At 39.1% G+C, this 20,413-nt stretch overlaps 1 protein-coding gene across 1 annotated transcript in view; it reads left to right on the forward strand.

Annotated features, from left to right (window-relative positions):
- CUNH3orf70 (chromosome unknown C3orf70 homolog) overlaps positions 1 to 15,908 on the forward strand; it is a 159,889-nt gene extending 143,981 nt beyond the window's left edge. Inside the window, exon 3 of the mRNA XM_077448448.1 lies at positions 4,019 to 15,908. Coding sequence (XP_077304574.1) covers positions 4,019 to 4,599 — 581 coding nt within the window. The 3' untranslated portion in view covers positions 4,600 to 15,908. The remainder of the gene's footprint in view (positions 1 to 4,018) is intronic.
- The last annotated feature ends 4,505 nt before the right edge of the window (positions 15,909 to 20,413 follow it).

Here is a 20,413-nt window from a genome sequence, read left to right on the forward strand (position 1 = left end):
CAACTACAAGGATTCAACTCCCCCCCCCCGCCTCATTAGTAATGTCATCCCTTATATTCACTCAAATATTCGTCAAATCACTCTTAACGTACATGCACACCCCTCCCCCTCTTTTACCTACCCTGTCCCTCCAATATAAAGAGTACTCCTGCACAGTCGCAAGCCAGTCATGTGTGCATTCAAATGAGGTTTCTGATACTCCCACAAAGTCAAAATCCTCCTGTATCAGTAGTTCTAGTTTTCTCATTTTCTTTACCATACTCTTAGCATTTGTGAACATGCCCTTTAATATTGCACCAATGCATATTATTTTCTTGTGTGCTCTGAGGCTACAATAGGATTCTGTCATCCTACTCTCAAGGATCAGCACCCTCGGATCCTTGCTTATTGCCTGAAATGGCGTCTTCTGATCACTCTCCTATCATCAGATCTATAGTAATAAGGGTCCTTCATTGAACATGCTTTACATCATAATTTCAGTTAGTTTGCTTTGCACTTGCACATTTATAAATAGTCAAGAAGATCTTATGGACAACCAATGGCTTGTGGAGAAATAACCTACTATGTATGTTAAAGCGGTATTAAACCCAAAACTATAAATGTATTATTTTGCAGCTTACCATCATTACTTACTTATCATTGAACATGGTGGCTGCATTTGTTTTCTTCTCTTTGGCTTTTCCCCCTCTATTTTCACCCGGTGATCTTGCCAGTAACACACCTCCGGTATTTTTGAGAAGCCACTGGATGAATGAGCACAGGAGGCAAAGCAGACAGCAGCATTGTCAGTCTGGTGGGGAGAGTAGTGTTAAATGTATTAGCAGCTTTAGATACACTAACAAATTAAATCCATACACCAGCTCACACATTATAATCAGTTGCAGCAGTTTTTTTTTTTCCTCTTGGGATAAGGGTTTTAAGTGAATAAATAAAAGCTGGCCATTTTAATAATTTCTGCCAGTGTTGAGGGGTTTGTCTCATCCATGTAAACTGATACATTCTGCTGGAGAGCTTGAGCTCAACAGACTTGCTGGCTGGTTCACCAGATGTAAATAGAAGAGAAAAAAGCCTAACATTTAGGAATTGGTAAGCTGCAATATAAAAAATGTTTGCTTTTGGGTTTAATACGGTTTTAAAGTCCGTTCTATGTTTTTTGATTTTGCTACTTATTTCAGTTATATAGAATACATGGCAATATATAGAATTTGTCATGCACATCAACAAGAAGAGTGAGTTATAGATGAAATGTAATTACTATAATTATACACAATGTCTTGAATTCCATATTGAAGTGCTCATACTTATTTATAAAACAAATAGTGAAAAAGTTACATGAATTGTAAAAGCTTTGCTAGCAACAATTTCTTTGAAATGTTCTTGCTTTGAGCTTGCAAGATGTTTTTATGCTTTTTTTTTTAAAGAAATAACAAAGTGTGTTTTACTAATTGTCGCCCACAATTCTGCATGTGCATTAGAGCATGTGTATTGATGAAAAACTTGACAAGATTGTCAGTTTTTGTATGTACATTGAAAGTGAATCTCCTCCATTGGAAAAAGGTTCAGGCGCTATATTCACTTCCAGCAAAACAAAGCTTCATATTAGGCCTACGGTACACGTGACGCTGAGGCAACTTCTTAGCGATTTTTTTGACAACCCCACTCAAACTGCAGCCTTGTTAGAGATCCATAGGAGATACAAACTCTCCTTACAGTGGCGTTATTATTTTATACTTTGACATTTTTACAAACCTTATGCCGCGTACACATGACTGGACCTTCTGGCAGACTAGGTCCCACGAAATCAGTCCGTCCGACAATCCAATCGTGTGTGGGCTAATCCGATCGTTTTTCATTTTAAAAATCCAACGGACCTAGAAATAGAACATGTTTCAAATCTGTCCGACGGACTCGATTCCTATCGGGAAAACCGTTTGTCTGTATGCTGGTCCGATAGACCAAATATAACGCACGGAAAGCTATTGGCTACTGGCTATTGGAATTCCTTTTTTTGGCCCGTCTTGCGTCATCACGCTCAAAACGATCGGACTTAGTCCATGCGTGTGTGGCTAAATCTGTTAGTTCGGAAGTCCGCTGAAAAGTCAGTCTGCCGGGAAGTCCAGTCGTGTGTACAAGAACATGACTGAAAGGCAAAAAACTGCTGTCGTTAAATTGTGCAGTCTTTTACATTATGGCAGATTGCTACTTTTGTCCAATCTATAAAATTTTGTCACCCAAGACACAGATTTTCTTCTCTATTTCAAGGGTAAACAAACCTTTGTTTGAGCGAAATGATGTTTATCATAAAGGTTTATTACAACTGTTTTATTTTCCTGAAGAGAGAGGTTAATCAGTAGTACTTCTGTGGAACGCTAATCAGACGATAACTAGATGTTCTTTTATCCAAGTCATTACTTATGAAGTGGCTTTTTACACTAACATCTGCATTCCCTAGTGGGATTTCTGAAGATGTTTTGTCGGTATGGCGTCTTCTGAAGAAACTGTGCTTATTTAACCGATGCCGCCTTCATGTACAACAGACTATACAAATATTACAGAATCCAAAATGTATGAAACTGAATACCGTCGGTGAGTCAGTGGACACTAATGTGCTTCCTACTGTATGTACAGTAAGACAGAACTGAGTGCTCTTTATAGCAGCAGTTTATAATTTAAAGGTTTTGGACTATAATGGTTCTGTTTGAGACATAGCGCAGATAGCATTGTGTAACAATAAGGGCATACAGACACTTGAGCTCTTGAATGCCCTGTTTTTGGAGAAGCATTAATAAAACACTTGAATTTTAGTTGGAAATTGTACATGTATAAAATTTGCTGTGTTGCTGAAATACAGCTCACACATGGGAACGTGTGGGGCCTGCCACATGCATGCGCACCATATAGAGGAGCTTGTGAGAACATTTTTGCTAGAAAGGCTGTGCAGCAATGGCCAAGGCCATATAATGAAGATTGCTGTAATAAGGGAAGTAAGGTAAGCATTTATCAGGCGGCACGAAGGAAGGGGGCAATTATGTACAGTACAAGTTAGTTGTTTTAACAAAGATCTTGATGGTTTTGCTGAATATTACCATAATGTGACCCTATCACTTTAACAAAATAAAGTAGCAGCAGGTGACAAGTGAAAACTTTGCTCTCTTTGAGAACTACTGGCATTACTGCTACTCAACACTCGTGTTCTGTAGTGACATAGCAGCTGGCAGGAGAAACCACTGTGCCTAGTGGAGGAGATCGCTATCTGACACACCTGGAAGTGGTGTATCGCAAGGGGGTGGGAAGTTTTTTCAAGAAAGCAAAGATTTTACTTGCCTGCCATTGGAAAGGTAAGTATGAAACATATTCTTTTACAGCGGGCTTCTGGTTTTCTTTTTAAATCCAAGTGGCAGGGACTCTATAAGGTGCTAGCAGGCTTCAGCATGCTTTAAAAAAGTTTCAAATTGTGCTAAAGATTTCTTCCCCCCCACTCTCAATTGGCTGTTTTACCAGTACAATTGGGAAGATATGAGGCAAAGAGTATTATATGTATAAAACATTTAATACATGAAAAATGGTTCACAGAGCACCAGGGGTTAGAGATGCTATAGTAGAACAGCTTGCCTTGTTACTCCCTTTGTCTAATTAAAACCACCTTCTTAGCCTTCTGATAAGGGAAGACTCACTATTGCGACAACACAGTTCTGTAAAAAGGCCTCCTTGACTATTGAATCAATGCTAAATGTGCACGGAGGTTTAGAGCTACACTTTGTCTCTAATGCAGAATACAAGATGTTTATATGAAATGTTTAAGTATCACCTGAGTAAAAAATTTAAAACAATTTTTTACATTTTATTTTTGTAGTAGTAGACCATAATAAAGACATAAATTTCCACTATACGTTTTCGTTGCAGAAAACGTGAAGTATAACAATTAAGCATTACATGTGTACAGTTAGTTACACAAACCATAGTCCCATGCCGTGTACTAACTGGCTTATGTTTTTTTTTGTTTTTTTTTTCATTTAAGGCAAATATGTATACCAACCTATGACTCCAGTGGAACAGCTTCCAAGCACACAAATTCCAGTGGAGCCTCAAGAACATACCGACACAATCCAGATCTCTGTCTCGCTGGCCGAGCAGTTCCTCAAGGTAGCTTCTTCCTTCCAGCCTCCATTCATTCCGGAATCTCCGCGCTACTGTACAATTTCTGACCTCTTCCTGGATAATTATCAGGTAAAGTGTATCAATGGAAAGATGTGCTATGTGCAGCGCCAACAGCCACTGCCACCACCACCTCCTGCACAGCCATGTGTCAGGTCAAGGCCTGAAAGAGAGTTTCTGCAGGAAGTTTACACACCAAAAGACACCAATGAGGGACCAAAAATAGATCATTGCTCTTCTCCTTCCAACTCTGAGGACTCTGGGATCAATGCAGTAGGAGTCCCCTACTTAGAGTCATGTGATGAGGACACAGAAGAAGGGGCAGAACTGAGTTCAGAAGAGGACTGCAGCCCAGATGGTTGCTGGGGTCAGGAGCCTTCTCCATTGGTGTCTCCTTCGAAGACTGATCTGGAGATCATAGAAACTATAGAGACCACAGTCTAACTTTTATGGAAGGATGTCACAGGTCAACTGTTAAGCACATATAGGCAGTGGATAGCTGCCAAGGGACAGAGCAATACAGTCATATTGCACATTTACCTACAAATATCGATGTCTCTGGGAATGTGTAATCAGTTTATGGGTCAGCTATCCATTGTACCCTGGGTAATTGAAAGTTTTTTTTATGCGCTAGAGCCAGTCATCAGTCTTTAGATCTCTTACATAAGAATCAAGTTTTATATTCATTAAGGCATATTCCATTGTGTGTATCCAGTTTCCAATCCGGTTTGCGTGTTCAGAAGATGCAGTCTAAAAGATTTATTAAAAAACGATTAGACAACTCTCCATATATCATGATATTCCTATATAGGTATAAGCTGTTTATGGTTAACTTATACAGAGAAGTTAAAAAAAAATCATTCACAGTATGTAACCAACAGAACCATCATAATATGTATATGTGCTGGTCACAACATGGGGCCTTTTTATAGAATATGCTGCAATGAATATAAAAACTGTAATGTATAGCAATGTTGAGTTACTCAGCTGTCTGGTGAGCTTCATTTTTGATGGAAGCATCACTGTTACTATTTAATGTCTCACATTCCTCAACTATCAGTCAGGAGAACAATTTAAAAATACAGTATCAACGACTGTATGATCCAATACTCAGTATTTCTACTCTGAGGCCTAGAAAGCATAGCGATGTACATACAGAACGTGTCCCTAGATGTTCACAGAAACCTTGATTAAATCACAAGTTCAAAGCATTAGTAAGCCTATGGTATTTGTAGTCTCCTCAGCAAGCCTTACTTGAAGCCTGTGCTGTGGTACCTCCTTGTTTTCTTTGTTGCCATAAGCATGTTGCCTACCTTCAAAAGGCTCATAGCTCCTTGAGAAGCCATCTGATTTTCATTGATGAGAAACGACTGCTGCTATGAGCATCTCTCTGACTCAATGAACTTCTGGTGCTATGGGCAAATCTTTAAGAGACATTTGTAGTAACGTAGTGTGGGTTCAGGATACTATCAGAAACCACATTATCACTCTTACCCATATTCTTACTCCAGTGAAAGTTTACTTTGTAATATATTTTAAACAATGTTCATGCTAAAATGCCCTTTTGCTGCTATTACTGTTTGTGGTGCTGAAGAAATGCTTTTAACAAAGCAAAGGGGCATATCCTCACTAAGCCCTCACTAAACGTTGCCCTCCAAAAACAAAGGATAGGGTAAACATAATGGAATCAGACCTAAGCGAGATACTAGGAAAACCAATTTTATTATTTTGGGCAAATGGCCATAGTATATTTAATGCAGTGACCTTGTACAGCAGTATATATCTTATTTGCCTACTTGGATTCAATTGTACAATATATAGCTTGACTCCTCAGTCATGAAATTGCTACATTTTTAAATCAATATGTTGGCTGTTTAAATCAGCTTCTAGCCTATGATAAAAAGAACTTGACTACATTTATTTATCCTGTTAACACTCCTTTCGATAACCCACTTCAAACTGAATTGTTTCACATCTCAATGATGTCCGGATAAATAGACTTGACACCTGCTCTCTCTCTCTATCTCTATCTCCTTCCTTATTCTGCAATTACTGAATGGATGAGCGCAAGCAGAGTCAATTATGATGCAGTTAGGTTATACTGACCTTTAAGGCAGCTCATCTTCAAAGGGAAATAGCAAACCATAGGTGGTCGCATCATAATTTAGTGAGGAGTACATGGAATTAAACCTTTCGAATACCTTGTATGAGCTGTAGATGGCTACACATTCTCTTCATTTATTACTGACTGTAGTGCAAAATGCCCACAGTGCTAGTATTAATATTTAACAGTATTAGTAAGACTTAAAAAAAAAATGTTTGTTTTGAAGTTCAGGTGAAACAGTGGGTGATGCTGTCCCTTACTGATATGGAATTTTGCTGATCTTTGGAATTAGTTTTAGTACATATTTTAATGGGGTTGTGTTACTGTGAATTTGGCACACTGTTAGCAGTACAGTGTGACATGAAGTGTATTATTCCAATCTGTCTTTTAGCCTATATTATAATAGCAAAACGGTTCAAATAGTTAAGATGTCTGTCTATTAATCTCTTAGATAACAGCAAATGAAAACATCCAAGAAATGCGGGGACAGGACTTTAACTGCTGCAAATTAACGTTATGATAATGTTACCACAATTTTGGCTTCTTTTACACTTTGACTACAAGAAAATGGGTTCTATAACAACATTGCTGCCTTTGACATAAAAGTGTATTAAAAGACACAAACTGACAATATTGGCGCACAAAAGAGGAAGTTGGTTATGTTCAAAACATGGATAACTAATAAGCGAGCAATGGGGATACAGTCCATACATTCCAATTATGGGTATGAGTCTTTAAATTCCCATAGTTGCTAGTCTCAATGACTGCCGGCGCTACAAAAAAAAAATTAGAAGGAACTCTGGCGAAACAAAATGGAAAGAGGAGCAGCGCCCTTGAAGTGCAGCAGTAAAAACAACTTTATTCTCACACAAGTAGGCAACTCACAAAATAGTAGGTAGAAAGTGCATTGTATGCATGTGCACCAATCCCGGAACAAAGCGGAGAACTACTATGCATACAATGTGCTTTCTACCTATTCTGTGCATTGCCTACTTTTGTGAAAATAAAGTTGTTTTTACTGCTGCACTTAGATAGAGCTGCTCCTTTCTCCATTTTGAGATAAACAGGATCTACCCAATCTGGGCACAGTGACAAGTTTGCAGAATATCAAGAAGCCTGTACTGACAGCAAACCTATATATTAAAAAATAAATAAAAAAATGTGTAAATTACGCTGACAGCAAACTAATATATTAAAAAAATAATAATAATAATTTTGTAAATTACGCTACATTTAGAGCTCACACAGGGCTAAGAACCCACCCCACCTCTTGGTAGCATCACTTTTCCCTGGAAATTTGCCTTGTGGGAAGCAGGAGAGAGCGTTACAGTATGTGCTCTACCATATTCAGAAACATGTTTTTCCAGAGGTCCACTTGGCATATAGGTGGTGGGCAAACATGGGAAGTAAGAACATTTCATACTTGCTATCCAGATAACTTGTTACATTGGCACAAAGTTCATGTTTGCTCTATAGTAAACATGAGCATCAGCAGAGCTCATCAGATCATCCTATGTCTCTGGGCAAAAGCAGAATACAACCAACTATATTAAAGCTAGCCATAGACATTGTATGACTGTCAGGTATACCTGCTTGTTGGAATTGCCAAAAAAATCGTTGTTTTTAGGGTTTCAGCAAACATGCCTCCTTGTATCTTTTGAACCAGCATATTTTTTGCACTTCGTAGACCTGGTGTTGGGGTGCAGTAATCCTTTGGGGATTCAATTCAATCAAAAACACATTTTTATGTTCCTGCAATCAGTTGCCTAGTTGTCAGCTGAGATCTGAGGGTGTATAGGCATCCCAATCATCATTTAATTCTAATAAAAATCAGCATTATCTGGTAACAATTAGGCATGAGTAAATCTGTCGAGGCTCAATTCACCAGGTTCATGGAATTCTGTTTAAAATTTTGGAAACCCAACTTCGCAGTCAATCCCACTGAAGTATATGGGAGCCAAATCTGGCCATTTTTAGAGGTAATAGGCAAACCACTAACAAAAAATGCACAGGGGAGAAGAGCTCTGCTTAGCGGGACATGTACCAACACAAAACACTTTTGTTATAAAAATACCATACCTCCGTAAATAGTCTCTTTTCACGCAGCTTCAAGGGAAATATTGAAAATACACATATCCTTTAAATAACATGCTTGGGTTGCCTTAAAGGAGTATATTAGGTTATAGAGCAGTACAAAATTCAGACAGTCACCTTAAAAGCATAAACTTGCAATGCATATATAGTTGTGGACAGTACCCCAATACCCCAAACTGATTCATTTAATTTTGAAATAAATAAGACACTTTTTTTCTAGTTGTATTTGCATTAGTCATACATGCTTTTTCATCAAGCAGTAATAAACTGGCTTTGATTGGCAGATAGAAATTAGCCTGTAGTTCCCTAAAGCTGTTCCTGTTCTCAGTGATGCAAAATTGTCCTGCCACTGGACAATTTCTGTCAAACTCTCAATAAGCCCTGGTTCACATTGATGCAATTTGGCAGCAATTGCAGTGTCCGAATCGGTGCAATGCCGCACCGTTTCCCAAAAGTAGTTAATGTACTACTTTTGCCGATTTAGGGGTGCTATTTCCATTGACATCTGCAGAAACCCACACAGATGTCTCTGAAATCACCCCCGAAGTCGAGACTGACATGCTGGAATGAAATCGTGAGAGTTTAGCTGAACTCCCACGATTTCATTCCCGCAGTCAGAGTGAACCTAGGCTAATAAAGAAGTATAGCCAAAGCTCGTTTGGCTGTACTTCTCCTATGGATCACAGGAGTGCAATTTGTTTTGCACTCCTGTGACCCATTTTCTCTGCTGACATCACAGAAACTAGTCCAGGCACCGCGTCATCCCGACAATAGGAGTCTTGATCCACCAGGTGCCTGGACTGACACTCCGCTCAGCCTCTCATCGAGCTTCTGAGAGTCTGACCTGGCTGCTCTCTGCCCCCTCCACAGCTCAGAAATCCAGTGAGCGAGGAAGAGGCATAGCGGAGAGCTGCTCTCTGCTCTGGGTGCTGTCAGAACCGAGTAATTGGTGGCGTTTGAGTTCTCGGTTCTCAGTGTGGAGCCTCCAGGGGACGGATGTAGCATCGGACCAATGCTGCATCCACCTATTTAAGTATAATTGGGTGAAAAAATATCCTTTACTTCTCTTTCAAGACTTAGGAGACATTAAATAATACAGCAGTGTAGAATTGCCCAGCAGCAGGACACTTTTACTGCAGGAGAATTGGTTGAAATGCACTGGACACATAGGGATCTATTTATAAAATAATGACATATTCACTTGTCCAGCAAATCTGCATGTACATTCATTGTGTGCAAACTGGGCAAAAACAATTTTCCTTGAGATATTTTCTCCTCTGAACAAATATTCTCTTATTACAGACAGTAGTGAAAATACCACAACATGTCTATTAGATTGAACTGGGCAGCATTGAAAATAAGTATTTGTAACATCTATTTACTAATTCCATCTAGCATCCTGTAGAATTGTTGCATTGTACTCCTTGTGCAAGGTCATATGTATTTCATGTGCTTCTCAGCTCCATCCAGTGATCATAATGTGTTATTTAACTACTGCCTATAATAAAAGAACATTTTATCAGAAGAGAAAACTTGACAACACAGGCTTGCCACAAGAATGAATATACTGCAGAGGATACAGCAGCTTAAAAAAGGGCTGGCAGAAGGTCGTTTTTTTTTAATCAGGGGTAATGGGGCAAAATGTACTAGAGACAAAAAGCACAGATCGGTTTTACTTTTTTACTAAAATAATTAAGAGATTGATACAGAGGTGACAAATTTCGATAGGCAAGGCTCAAATCTACTATAGATAAACATCACAGGTAGATGTTTTACTACAAAAACTAAGACATCAGAGGATATACCCGTGTAAAATTGGCCAGCAGCAGGACAGATTTAATCAGGGATAATAGGTCTAACCAGTGTGTGCCCAACTTCTATTTTTAATATAGGCATAGAGGGTGTAGTTAATGTGACCAATATAATTGAGGGGGATTAGGCACACACTGCCCTTGGACTTATTTTCTTTTTCTTTCAAAGGAAGCAGCTATGCACTGCAAGCAAAAGGCAGGTACAGAGTCATATGATACAGAAACAAGGTAATGCTGCTCTTTGAGCACCCCAAACCTAAAAAGGCCCTATCAACATAAAAAAAAAAAAAAAAGCTTAGGACAAATAAATGGACCCATTCATAGAGACACCAAAATAAGAAGCAAAGTAGTAATCAAAACTAAAATACCACTTCATAACTAACCCTAATCTCTCCCTATTCATTATCCTACAGCATTTTCCAAAAAATTTACACCATGGCTGCTCTGTATCTCCTCCTTGTAAGGGCTTGGCCAATTCAAAAGCTCACTTATTCGTCCCTTGTAAACCTGTAGTTTAAAGACCATGCAGCACAGTTCAGTTTACATTTTTTTTATCCCAAGTGAATCTGCACATAAATTCATCAGGGCTGAGAACCAAAGGTTTCACCTCAAACCCATTGTGACAAACTTGAACCTCATCCCTAGTAACATTTAAAGTGGTTGTAACGCTTTTACTACCACTTTTACCTACAGGTAAGCCTATACTGAGGCTTACCTGTGGGTACTGTGAATTTCTCTGTTTAGGCACTGTTTAGGAGATATTCACTGTATCCGCATGTGCCGACCTCATCGTCACATGCGCACTGAAGAAACGGCTCACACTTGTCGTTTTTCCAGTAGCTGTCCCGTGACCTGTGGCTCCCCCCAATCACAGCGCCGGAGCCCACGAACCCGGAAATAACTCCAGGAGACATGTTGTTGGTCACAGCGCTGCAACAGCTTTGATCTAAGGTAAGTATTTCATAATGCGCTAGTATGCGATGCATACTAGCGCCTTATGCCTTTGTCTTGCAGGTTGTGTTTTTTTTAAAGAGTTTACAACCACTTTAAGGTCTATATACCCCAATATCTGCTTACAAAAGTGTGATTATTACCATTTGTTAGTGTTTTATTATCTTTGATATAAGAGCCTTTTCACTATTATGCATTATTAGTACCTCTTGGATTGCAAACTGAAGCCAAAATAAGTTGCTTAAATAAATTCAATACTGCTATTGTGTAAGGTGCTTTGCTAATCAAGGGCCCTTTGATATCCTACATAAGGGTATCCTAACACTCATGCACTTTTTATTTCAGTCAAAAAGTCCTATTCGTTTGCTTTTTCTGTACCATTATTAATGTTATAAGGCAGTGTTATTGGCAATCTGCATTTTTTTTTTTTAGGGAAAACACAGGTAGATCTTGGTCCCAAGTGGATGGCACTACTTTGCTTCCAAAAAAGCATTAATCTATATTTCTTCAAGAACAGGGGCATAAAGTCTTCATAAAATGAAGGTATAATATTGCTTCAGCACAGATATAGATTAATATGGTACCTATACTCTGAATATTTTCAGTAACATTTGAAATGGGGTTAGATGGTAGGGTGCCAGTGAATTCTCCAAGAGATACAGATAGCCCCCCCCCCCTTCCTTGTCCTGTATGACACCCATGTCATAGACTGGCATTCAAAACTGAGCCTGTTATTAACATTCCAGGTAACGTAGAGAATATAGCAAGTATGAATAAGCAGTACCCAATAAATAACTCCTTCCTGTTCATCACATCTATCTCCAGTGTTTGCTGTGGCTTTCCTCATCTGATGTAGTGTAGTCTGTGTATGATTTTACGCTAAACAGCAAGGCAGGCTATAGATTATGCCGCTTTCTTTCGGTGGAAGGAAGGAAAAGTGAATGAATACTTCCTGCAGCACTATTCTGTTTTTGTGTTGCTTGCTATAGCTTGCGGCACTAGCCATTCAGGAAAAGCCCACCAGGCGGGTTGTACACAGGTCGATTGATATCGGCTGAATTTCGATCCATGTATGGCTGGCTTTTGGAAGGCGACTCATCTATTTAAGGCAAAATCTAAAAAAAAAAAAAAATATGTAAATCCATGCACTTTATTATTCGAGTGAACAGTCTCCGTCTCCTCCTTTGTGTCTTTTCTAATCACTGGTTGCAGCTGGTAACACTTTCTGCAACAAGTTTTCCCTTTGGACAGCCTTAAGCTGGTTAGAGAAATACATTCCTGTATACTTTCAAAGTCAGTACAGCAGGTTTATCTCAGCGGGCTCCAAGAAATAATTATGCCAGTGTGGACTTATTTTTCATAGCATCTTTTTTTTACTGACTGAAGGTTAAACCGTGCTGTGTTTTCCGTCTCTGAAAAGCTCAGTGTGGAAGCTGCGGATGTAAGAAATGATTCTTGTACTCGGCATACTTTGTCTTGAAGATTGTTTTTAACATGTGTGTGCCATTCTATTTTTGTCTGGATGTAGAGAGTAAATTATGGAAAGTGTTTCTGCCCATTTTGACAGTTTTTGGTAGCCATTTAAGGAATGTTGGGTGTTTTTTTTTTGCCATTAGAAAAGAAGGATTTGGAAAGGACAACCAGTAACTGCAGAAAGAAAAACATCAATATCTATGCTGGAATTTACAGAGTTTTCATTTATATCTTGTTATAAAAAAAGGAGTGGAACTAATAATAGGAATGAAGCCTTAGCGTCCTCTGACCACTGGGTACTTTAATGAAGCCCAACACTTTCAATCAGCTTGCTACATGTATGTTTGCCTTCTTATTGAAACAAATTCTCAACAAAGTATTTTCTACTGCATAAATAAGACCAGTAGGGTGTTTCAAAATCATAACTTTTTGAAAATTATCCTTTGTATAGGCATTCCAAGGAGTTAACATAACAGTAATACTTATAACAAATGAGGTCAGTGGTTGGCCATCTTGTCAAAAATATCACAAAAGAACACCCTTAAGGTCGATAAGTGTTCCATTGAAAGCTTTAAAGAGAGTGAAAGACAGATGACCCAAGAAGAGTTTCTCCAGCTAAATCATTAGGTTACTCATTCAAACTTGGAAATATAGGTAATACACAAGCGTGTGAGAGAAGGACACTTCTTTGTTGATGAAGAAATTGGAAATCACATGGGAAAAGGGATGCCATAAGTGCAGTCAACCAAACATCTGTACTCATCTCCATGCTGCAGTATTGATCTGACTCTGCAGCTGTCCCCCACTGACTCTAAGACCGGGAACATGACTGCTGATCACTTCTCAGTCTTATTGGGTAAAAAAATTGTAAATGCCAGTCACAGTTCTGCTCTTCCAGCGCTCACTGGAGTGCCGGGTTGGAGAGGGACCAGGCCCAGCTAGCTTCAGTTCTCAGCCGTGCACCAAGAGCCAGAGCCAGCTGTCAGGTAGCTGGGTGAATCTCAGCAATATGGCCAGGAACCTTTCAGAGTCTGTAGCTGCTCTGTGATGTCAGCTGATTCTGGGTCATGGGGGAGCAAAAGTGAGTGCACTCCTGTAAACCCAGAAGAGAAGTATGGCCAAAAAAGCTTTGCCTATACTCCTCTTTTAAGGAAAGTACATATTCATTTGTATGGCGTTCGACCTAATATCTAGATGGATAAATGCATCATGCAGGTGCATTACTTTTGCATTTGAGATTCTTCTAAATTACATTTGAATATATGACCAGTATTTGACTTTCTTCTGACCTACATTTTACCATCTTCTAGGCCGCATCACCCTACTTTTGTATTTCCATGAACTTGTATGGTGATGAAAGCAATTGTTAAAAAGAAATTGCTAAAAATGAGCTATGATCTTCATAACTGCTTTAAGAGTGATTCTGCGATTGCTGCCATTTTTTTCACGGCTTGGTGGTGATGCCCTATAGCTAACATATATTGTGCTAAAGTGAATCTCTTACTCAGTGATATTCCAGGGAGATCCAAAACATTGTTTGCTAGACCTACCACAATTCACTAAGAATAGAAATGACTCAAAGATGATTAGAAAAGTTTTGGTGGTGCCCAGATTTTGTTTTGATAATGGCAGCGAAGAAAAAGTTGTCAATCTTTATGTAGTGAATGGAGCTCTAATTTACATCGAAAATGGAACAGATAAGCATCAATTGCGTCCATTGATATTTTACAATTATATGACTGTAAAGCCTCATACACACAATCGGATTTTCCGCAGAGAATTGTGTGATGACAGACTGTTTGCCTAAAACGCTCCTTCAGACAATTGTTGTCCAACTTTCCGCCAACAAATGTTGGATGGCAGGCTAGTAAATTTTCAGTGGGCAACGGTGTGTTGTCAGATTTTCGTATTGTCTGTACACAAGTCCAAAGTGCAAACACCAATGCTCGGAATCAGTGCTCACCAAGCATGACATTAGCAGGAGGAGCCCAAAAGGTGGCACTCAAGAGCTGAAATTCCACGTAGTACGTCACTACGTTTGTGTTTGTTGGCCGACAGTTGTGTGCCGTTAGTATGCAAGACAAGTTCCTGACACACGCCCTTCGGACAAAAGTCTGACACTCTGTTGGCCAACAATCTGGACATGTATAAGAGGCTTTAGACTTAACTCTGGGCCAAAAATTTGGTTAGTAGGCTGATGGGGGGACCAGTCAGTACAAGTGACGAGGATGGAATGGGATAAAGGAATTGTGTTTATTTTTTGATCAATTCAGAATCCTACAAATTGCTGTTATCAAAAATGAATTTGCTTAATAAACAAATAGAAGTTGGCTTACTCTAGCTACTTCACCAGAGCAGCTCAAGTGTTCTCTACAAGTAACCTGTGTCCTTATGATGTAAAAACCTAAGTCTATAGACATAACAGACCTTGCAAATTGTTCAAGCGGCACAGAAGGTTCAGTGCACTCTTGCTGTATAATGACTTTCCAAGATGGCAGAAGCATCTGTCAAATCATTTTGGATTAAGTGTTTATACAGCTCAGTCTCAGTTTTTTTTTTTTGTAAAAGTAATTAATATGCTACAGTGTTAGTTATGGATTTAGAATGACACTTGTTGAAGTTGTATGAATGCATTCAAATGATGTTGAGCTATTGCCAATAGGTATAACACTATATAGTTGCTTTTTTTTTGTTTGTTTCATTGTAGAAATCCTATAAACTGTCTGTTTAGGAATTACATTTTTATTAACACAAGCTGCTTTTTGTTTCTCTTTCATTATTATCCTAATGTAGCATCATTGCAGCTGTATTTGAAAAATGATGCTAGGTTCGCTTTAAGCTAACATTAGACTTGTTTTCATGAGGTGTGAGAATATTTAAATGAATTGTGGGTTGAAAAGAAACTGCATTAATAAGCAAAGCTGTCAATTGAGTCTTTTTATAACTAATTTTCACATTATACTTGTTGGAAATATTATAATGTATTTACACATTCAAATACACCCCCTCACAGCCTTAGAAGCAGATTGAATATATGAAACACCTTGTTCAGTACAATTGCAGAATATTTGCACAGTTCCAAAAATGTGGTTAGCAACAAATGAACCCTTCATTTACCAAAGAGGATTTGAACTCCCATCTTACAGGAAATAAGTTAACCTCTCTCTGACACCTTTCCTTTTTATTTTATAAATTGTTACTAACAAAACAATTTGAAGCACAATGTAAGCAAAATGAAAGCACATAACTTGTATTTATCTAGCCAAGAATATTGTGTGTACATTTTATCAAGTGTAATAAAATTTGCTGTTTTTCCTTTGTGTTTTGTATCTTTTTTGCGTTCTTGTCTAAAACATATACCAATATTTACACAGTAATTTATTAATATCAGATTTTGCATGATTGACTATGTTTTATTTAAACAATTTGAAATTAGAATTTTACCCCAGGATTTATAACATTTGTTTTGCAGTCATGTTCCTAAAGATGGTTTGCAGTCATGTTCCTAAAGATGGATAGTCTACTCATAGATGTATTTGCCCAAGCTTCAACCATTTTGATTTTCAGCCATTGCCTTTAGGAACACAGGACTGTTAACCACTATATGTGGTTTCATTGCCCTACCTGGATTTTAAAGCAGAATTCCACCCACAGACATCTATATCAATTCTTAATGTCGTACAGGAAAGCAATTGTGTTGTTTATCTGCCACTCCTCTCCCATTGTTCATTCACAGAATGCCTTCTATACAGTGAATGGTTCACAGAATACAAGGCACTCTATGAATGCACAAAGGGAGAGGAATGGGTGGATAAACACAATCACTTCCCTGTATGAGAGCCACAGTTCTTAAAGCTGAATCACCAAAATTACAATTTGAACAATTATCGCACTCAATGAAGTAACTGTTTACCCTTAAAATATCTATGGTCAAAATGTAAAATCAAATATTAATTTACCACATTGTATTTTAATTATTTCTAGCCTCCTCCTATTACTGTGCATGATCTTAAAATTTGCAACTTATTTTGTGAAAAGACCCACACATGTATGTCCTTTTAAATTATGTGACATGAATTCACTATGTCCTGTGACTAGGTAACTGACAATTTTTTTGGGGATGTTGTGCTGGTGCTTAGGAGTATAGGTAGGGAAGCTAATGTGACGTGCTCGCTGCACACCCTGTGGCCAAAATGAGTGGGGCAAGAAGTGTGTGTGGTCAAAGTGCATGTTTCGTCATGAATTTTTTAGTGTGCCGCTTTTTCCCCTTTGTATAGACAAAATAAGTCCCCCGCCCCACCTTCACATCAGAGGTCCCCTGTCACAACTGACCATCCCCACGCACACAGCTCCCCTCATAACCATTAGCTCCTGCCACATCAGTGTCTCCCACCCCCATCAAATCACAGTGATTTCTTTTGCACATAAGCTTCACCCCATAACATCAGAGGTCCCTCATCACATTAAAGGTTTCATCACATTAGAAATCCCTCTTTCACATAAAAAGCACCCCATAATGTCAGAGGTCCCCTCATTACATCAGCGTTTGCTCCAATCACATCAGGGTGATTTTGTTTGCACATAAGCCCCACGTTTATATTCGGTCATCTGTCACATTAGAAGCCCCCGTAACATCAGAGGTCCCCCATCACATCAGTGTGCTTTCAATTGCACACCTGTCACATCAGGGGTCATCCATCATATTAGAAGCTCCCCTTTTACAACAGAGGTCCCCCCATCACATAAGTCTCTTATCACATCAGTGTGCCCTCCCATTATATCAGGGTCTTTTATTCATCAGAAGCACCTATCATATCAAAAGCCCCCTTTCTCCCATCACATTAGAAGCTCTCCCATCACATCAGAGATTTTCTTTTGCACACCTTCACATCAGAGGTCACCTGTCAAATCAGAAGCACTCTTTCACTTTAGAAGTGCCATATTATGTCAGAGGTCCCGCATCACATCAGAGGACACCCATTGCAGTAGCCCCCATCAGATCAGAGGTCCCCCACCAAATTGGTGCCCCATCACTTTAGGGTGCTCTCTTTTTCACACCTTCACATTAGAGGTTACCTGTCACACCAGAAAACCCCTTTCCCATCAGAGGTCCACCATCACATAAGTCTCCCGTCACATTAGAAGCCCCCCCATCACATCCGCGTGCATTCTTATGCACATAAGCCCCACCTTCACATCCGAGGTCACCTGTTACATCAGAAGCCCCCTTATTACATCAGAAGTGCCCCATCATGTCAGAGATCCCCCATCACATAAGTCTCCCTCTGCATAAGAACCCCCCCCCCCCCCCCATCACATCCAAGTCCCCCTCCACATCAGTGTGCTTTCTTTTGCAAATAAGCCCTACCTTTACATCAGGTCATCTGTCCCATCAGTGTCCTCCATCACAAAAAAATAATAATTTAGAAGTGTCCTATCGTGTCAGAGATTCCCCCCCCCCCCAATCACATAAAGTCTCCCATCGTTGCATCAAAACTCCCCCCATCACATCAGAGATCCCCCGCCACATTGGGGTGCTTTCTTGCACATAAGCCCTACCCTCACATTAGAAGTCACCTGTCGCATCAGGTCAGAGATCCCGCGCTCACGTGAAAAATCTCCCATAGCAGTGCCCCCCTAATCAAATCAGGGTGCTTTCTTTTGCACCCTTCACATCAGAGATTGCCTATCACATCAGCTCCACCCCATAACATCAGAAGCGTCCCCTTTCACATAAGAGATCACCCATCACATAAAAAGTCACCCATCAAGTTAGAAACCTCTCTTTCACATCAATAGTGCTCCATCATGCCAAGGTCCACCTTTCACATCTGAAGCCCCTATCACATCAGAGTCCACCCATAAGATCAGTGGTCTTCCTATCACATCATCTGTACATTCTGGACAGGACTACTGGTTTGGTGGTGAGGTAATCACTCTGACCTCACCTGGCTGAAGGCTGTTCATTAGCATTATCATCTAATTCCCTGTCTGCTATGGAGTTCAGTACAGGTATCGCTGCTTGCAGATAGCAAGGTACTATGGGATATGTAGCCCTTAGAATTCAAAAGTAAACAGCAGAGGAGAAGCTGTACAGCATACAGGAATCCAGAAAGTTGTGGAAAGAGATGGCTAAGAACACGGACAGCAATCACAACAAACAGATTTATGTTAAGTAATCTATCTTTGATTGTGAAAAATAATTGTATTGTTGAGCTCATCTTATGAAATGAAAGTGTTTGACTATAGAGTCCTTTAATGTATATAGATGTCTGTGGCTGAAGTTCAGCTTTAAATACATTACTGATTCCCAAAAAAATGGATTTACTTCCCATATTTAGAGGGCAGTTATAAAAAAAAAAAAAAAAAAAAGTGAAAATTAATGCAATGCTGTACTTGTATATCATTATATACTGTATATCCTAATTAAACCTAGTTGAATACTTGAATTTGATTTTCAGTCTCTTGTAAGGCCTGGCTCCATTAACTGCAATGGCACCGTTCTAATCAGTGCGACTCAAGTCGGTCCGACTTAGAAAAAGGTTCTTGCACTGCTTTTGGTGTGACAACGGCACAAATTGCATTGTTGACTCCTGTTAAAGAAGTCATATGCAAGCCGTTTTGCACTGATATATCTGATTCAAAGTCGCGGCATTGTGAGCTGGGGCTAAAGCAGTAATTGGAGCAGATCAGTCTCTACTGCAGTGCCCATGTGCTGACTGAGGGAAAGGTAGAAAGATGACCTTATAAGTCTTCTATTTATGTATGTCAACTGGCAATATTTTTATTTTTTGCTTTCTATCTATACATTCTTGTATTATTTTCCATAGATGGATTTACCTGATTGGGTAGATAACATCAGCCTCAACCAAAAGCATTTACTCAAATAACTGAAGTACCATTCCCTTTGGATGAGTCCAATCTTTGAAGAAAGATTCAAGAAACATTGCTATTGTCGGGCCATCATGCCTGGAGAACTAAAAATGCAGCTGACATCCTGGAACCCTTGGATGCCAAGTATCCTAGACTAGCATTCTGATATAGTAGAAGAAATAAGATGTATTCAATATTACTCTTGTTCACACAGATCCCATTTACAGATTAGTCTTCATTTTATATCTTCTGATTGGAGACTTATTGTGCAGACATTGAGGGATAAACTGGAGATATTACCTACATGTCCATCTTCTGTTTACCTGTCCAGTTAAAGAGATTATCCGGGCCTTGGTGCCACCAGTAAACATGACATATGTTACCTGCGGGCACGTGTATGAGAAATGCTCACAATAAACATAGCAGGTTGGGATTTTATAATCTTGTTTTACAGACATTCTGGAGAGATAAAGACTGTTTGTGCTTTCCAGAATTGATAAAGAAATGATGGGTTGTTAAGGGAGAATGTGAGGTTTCTCTGCTCCTGATTACGATGAAGAATTAGTGACTGAACATTACATTATGTCATTGACTGACAAATTGCATTTATAATTGCTGTAATGAAAGCAAGTCATTTTTACTATTGTTACTGTTATTGTTCTGTTTAATTGAGTTTTTTTTTGTGCCAGAATTACCTACTGTATAGCATCTTCAAGTCTTGTGTATAAAAAGTGTTAGTTAGCGGTTGTCATAAAATGAGTAGGATTTGGCAGCATCATACATTGGCTATTCACAAGTCTATTTTTTTTTTTTTTTTTTTGAAACACCATGGATGGGGGGACTTTTTTTTTTTTTTTTTTTTAAAGAAGCCTGCCAGGTTAGATTTAAAGGGGTCATAAAACACTCGTTTTTCATCTTCATGCATCCTATGCATGAAGGTGAAAAAACTTCT

This window comes from Lithobates pipiens, unplaced genomic scaffold (assembly GCF_037356315.1).
Source record: "Lithobates pipiens isolate NorthernLeopardFrog02 unplaced genomic scaffold, aLitPip1_a1.2 Scaffold_22, whole genome shotgun sequence".
In the NCBI taxonomy this organism is placed as follows: Eukaryota; Metazoa; Chordata; class Amphibia; order Anura; family Ranidae; genus Lithobates; species Lithobates pipiens.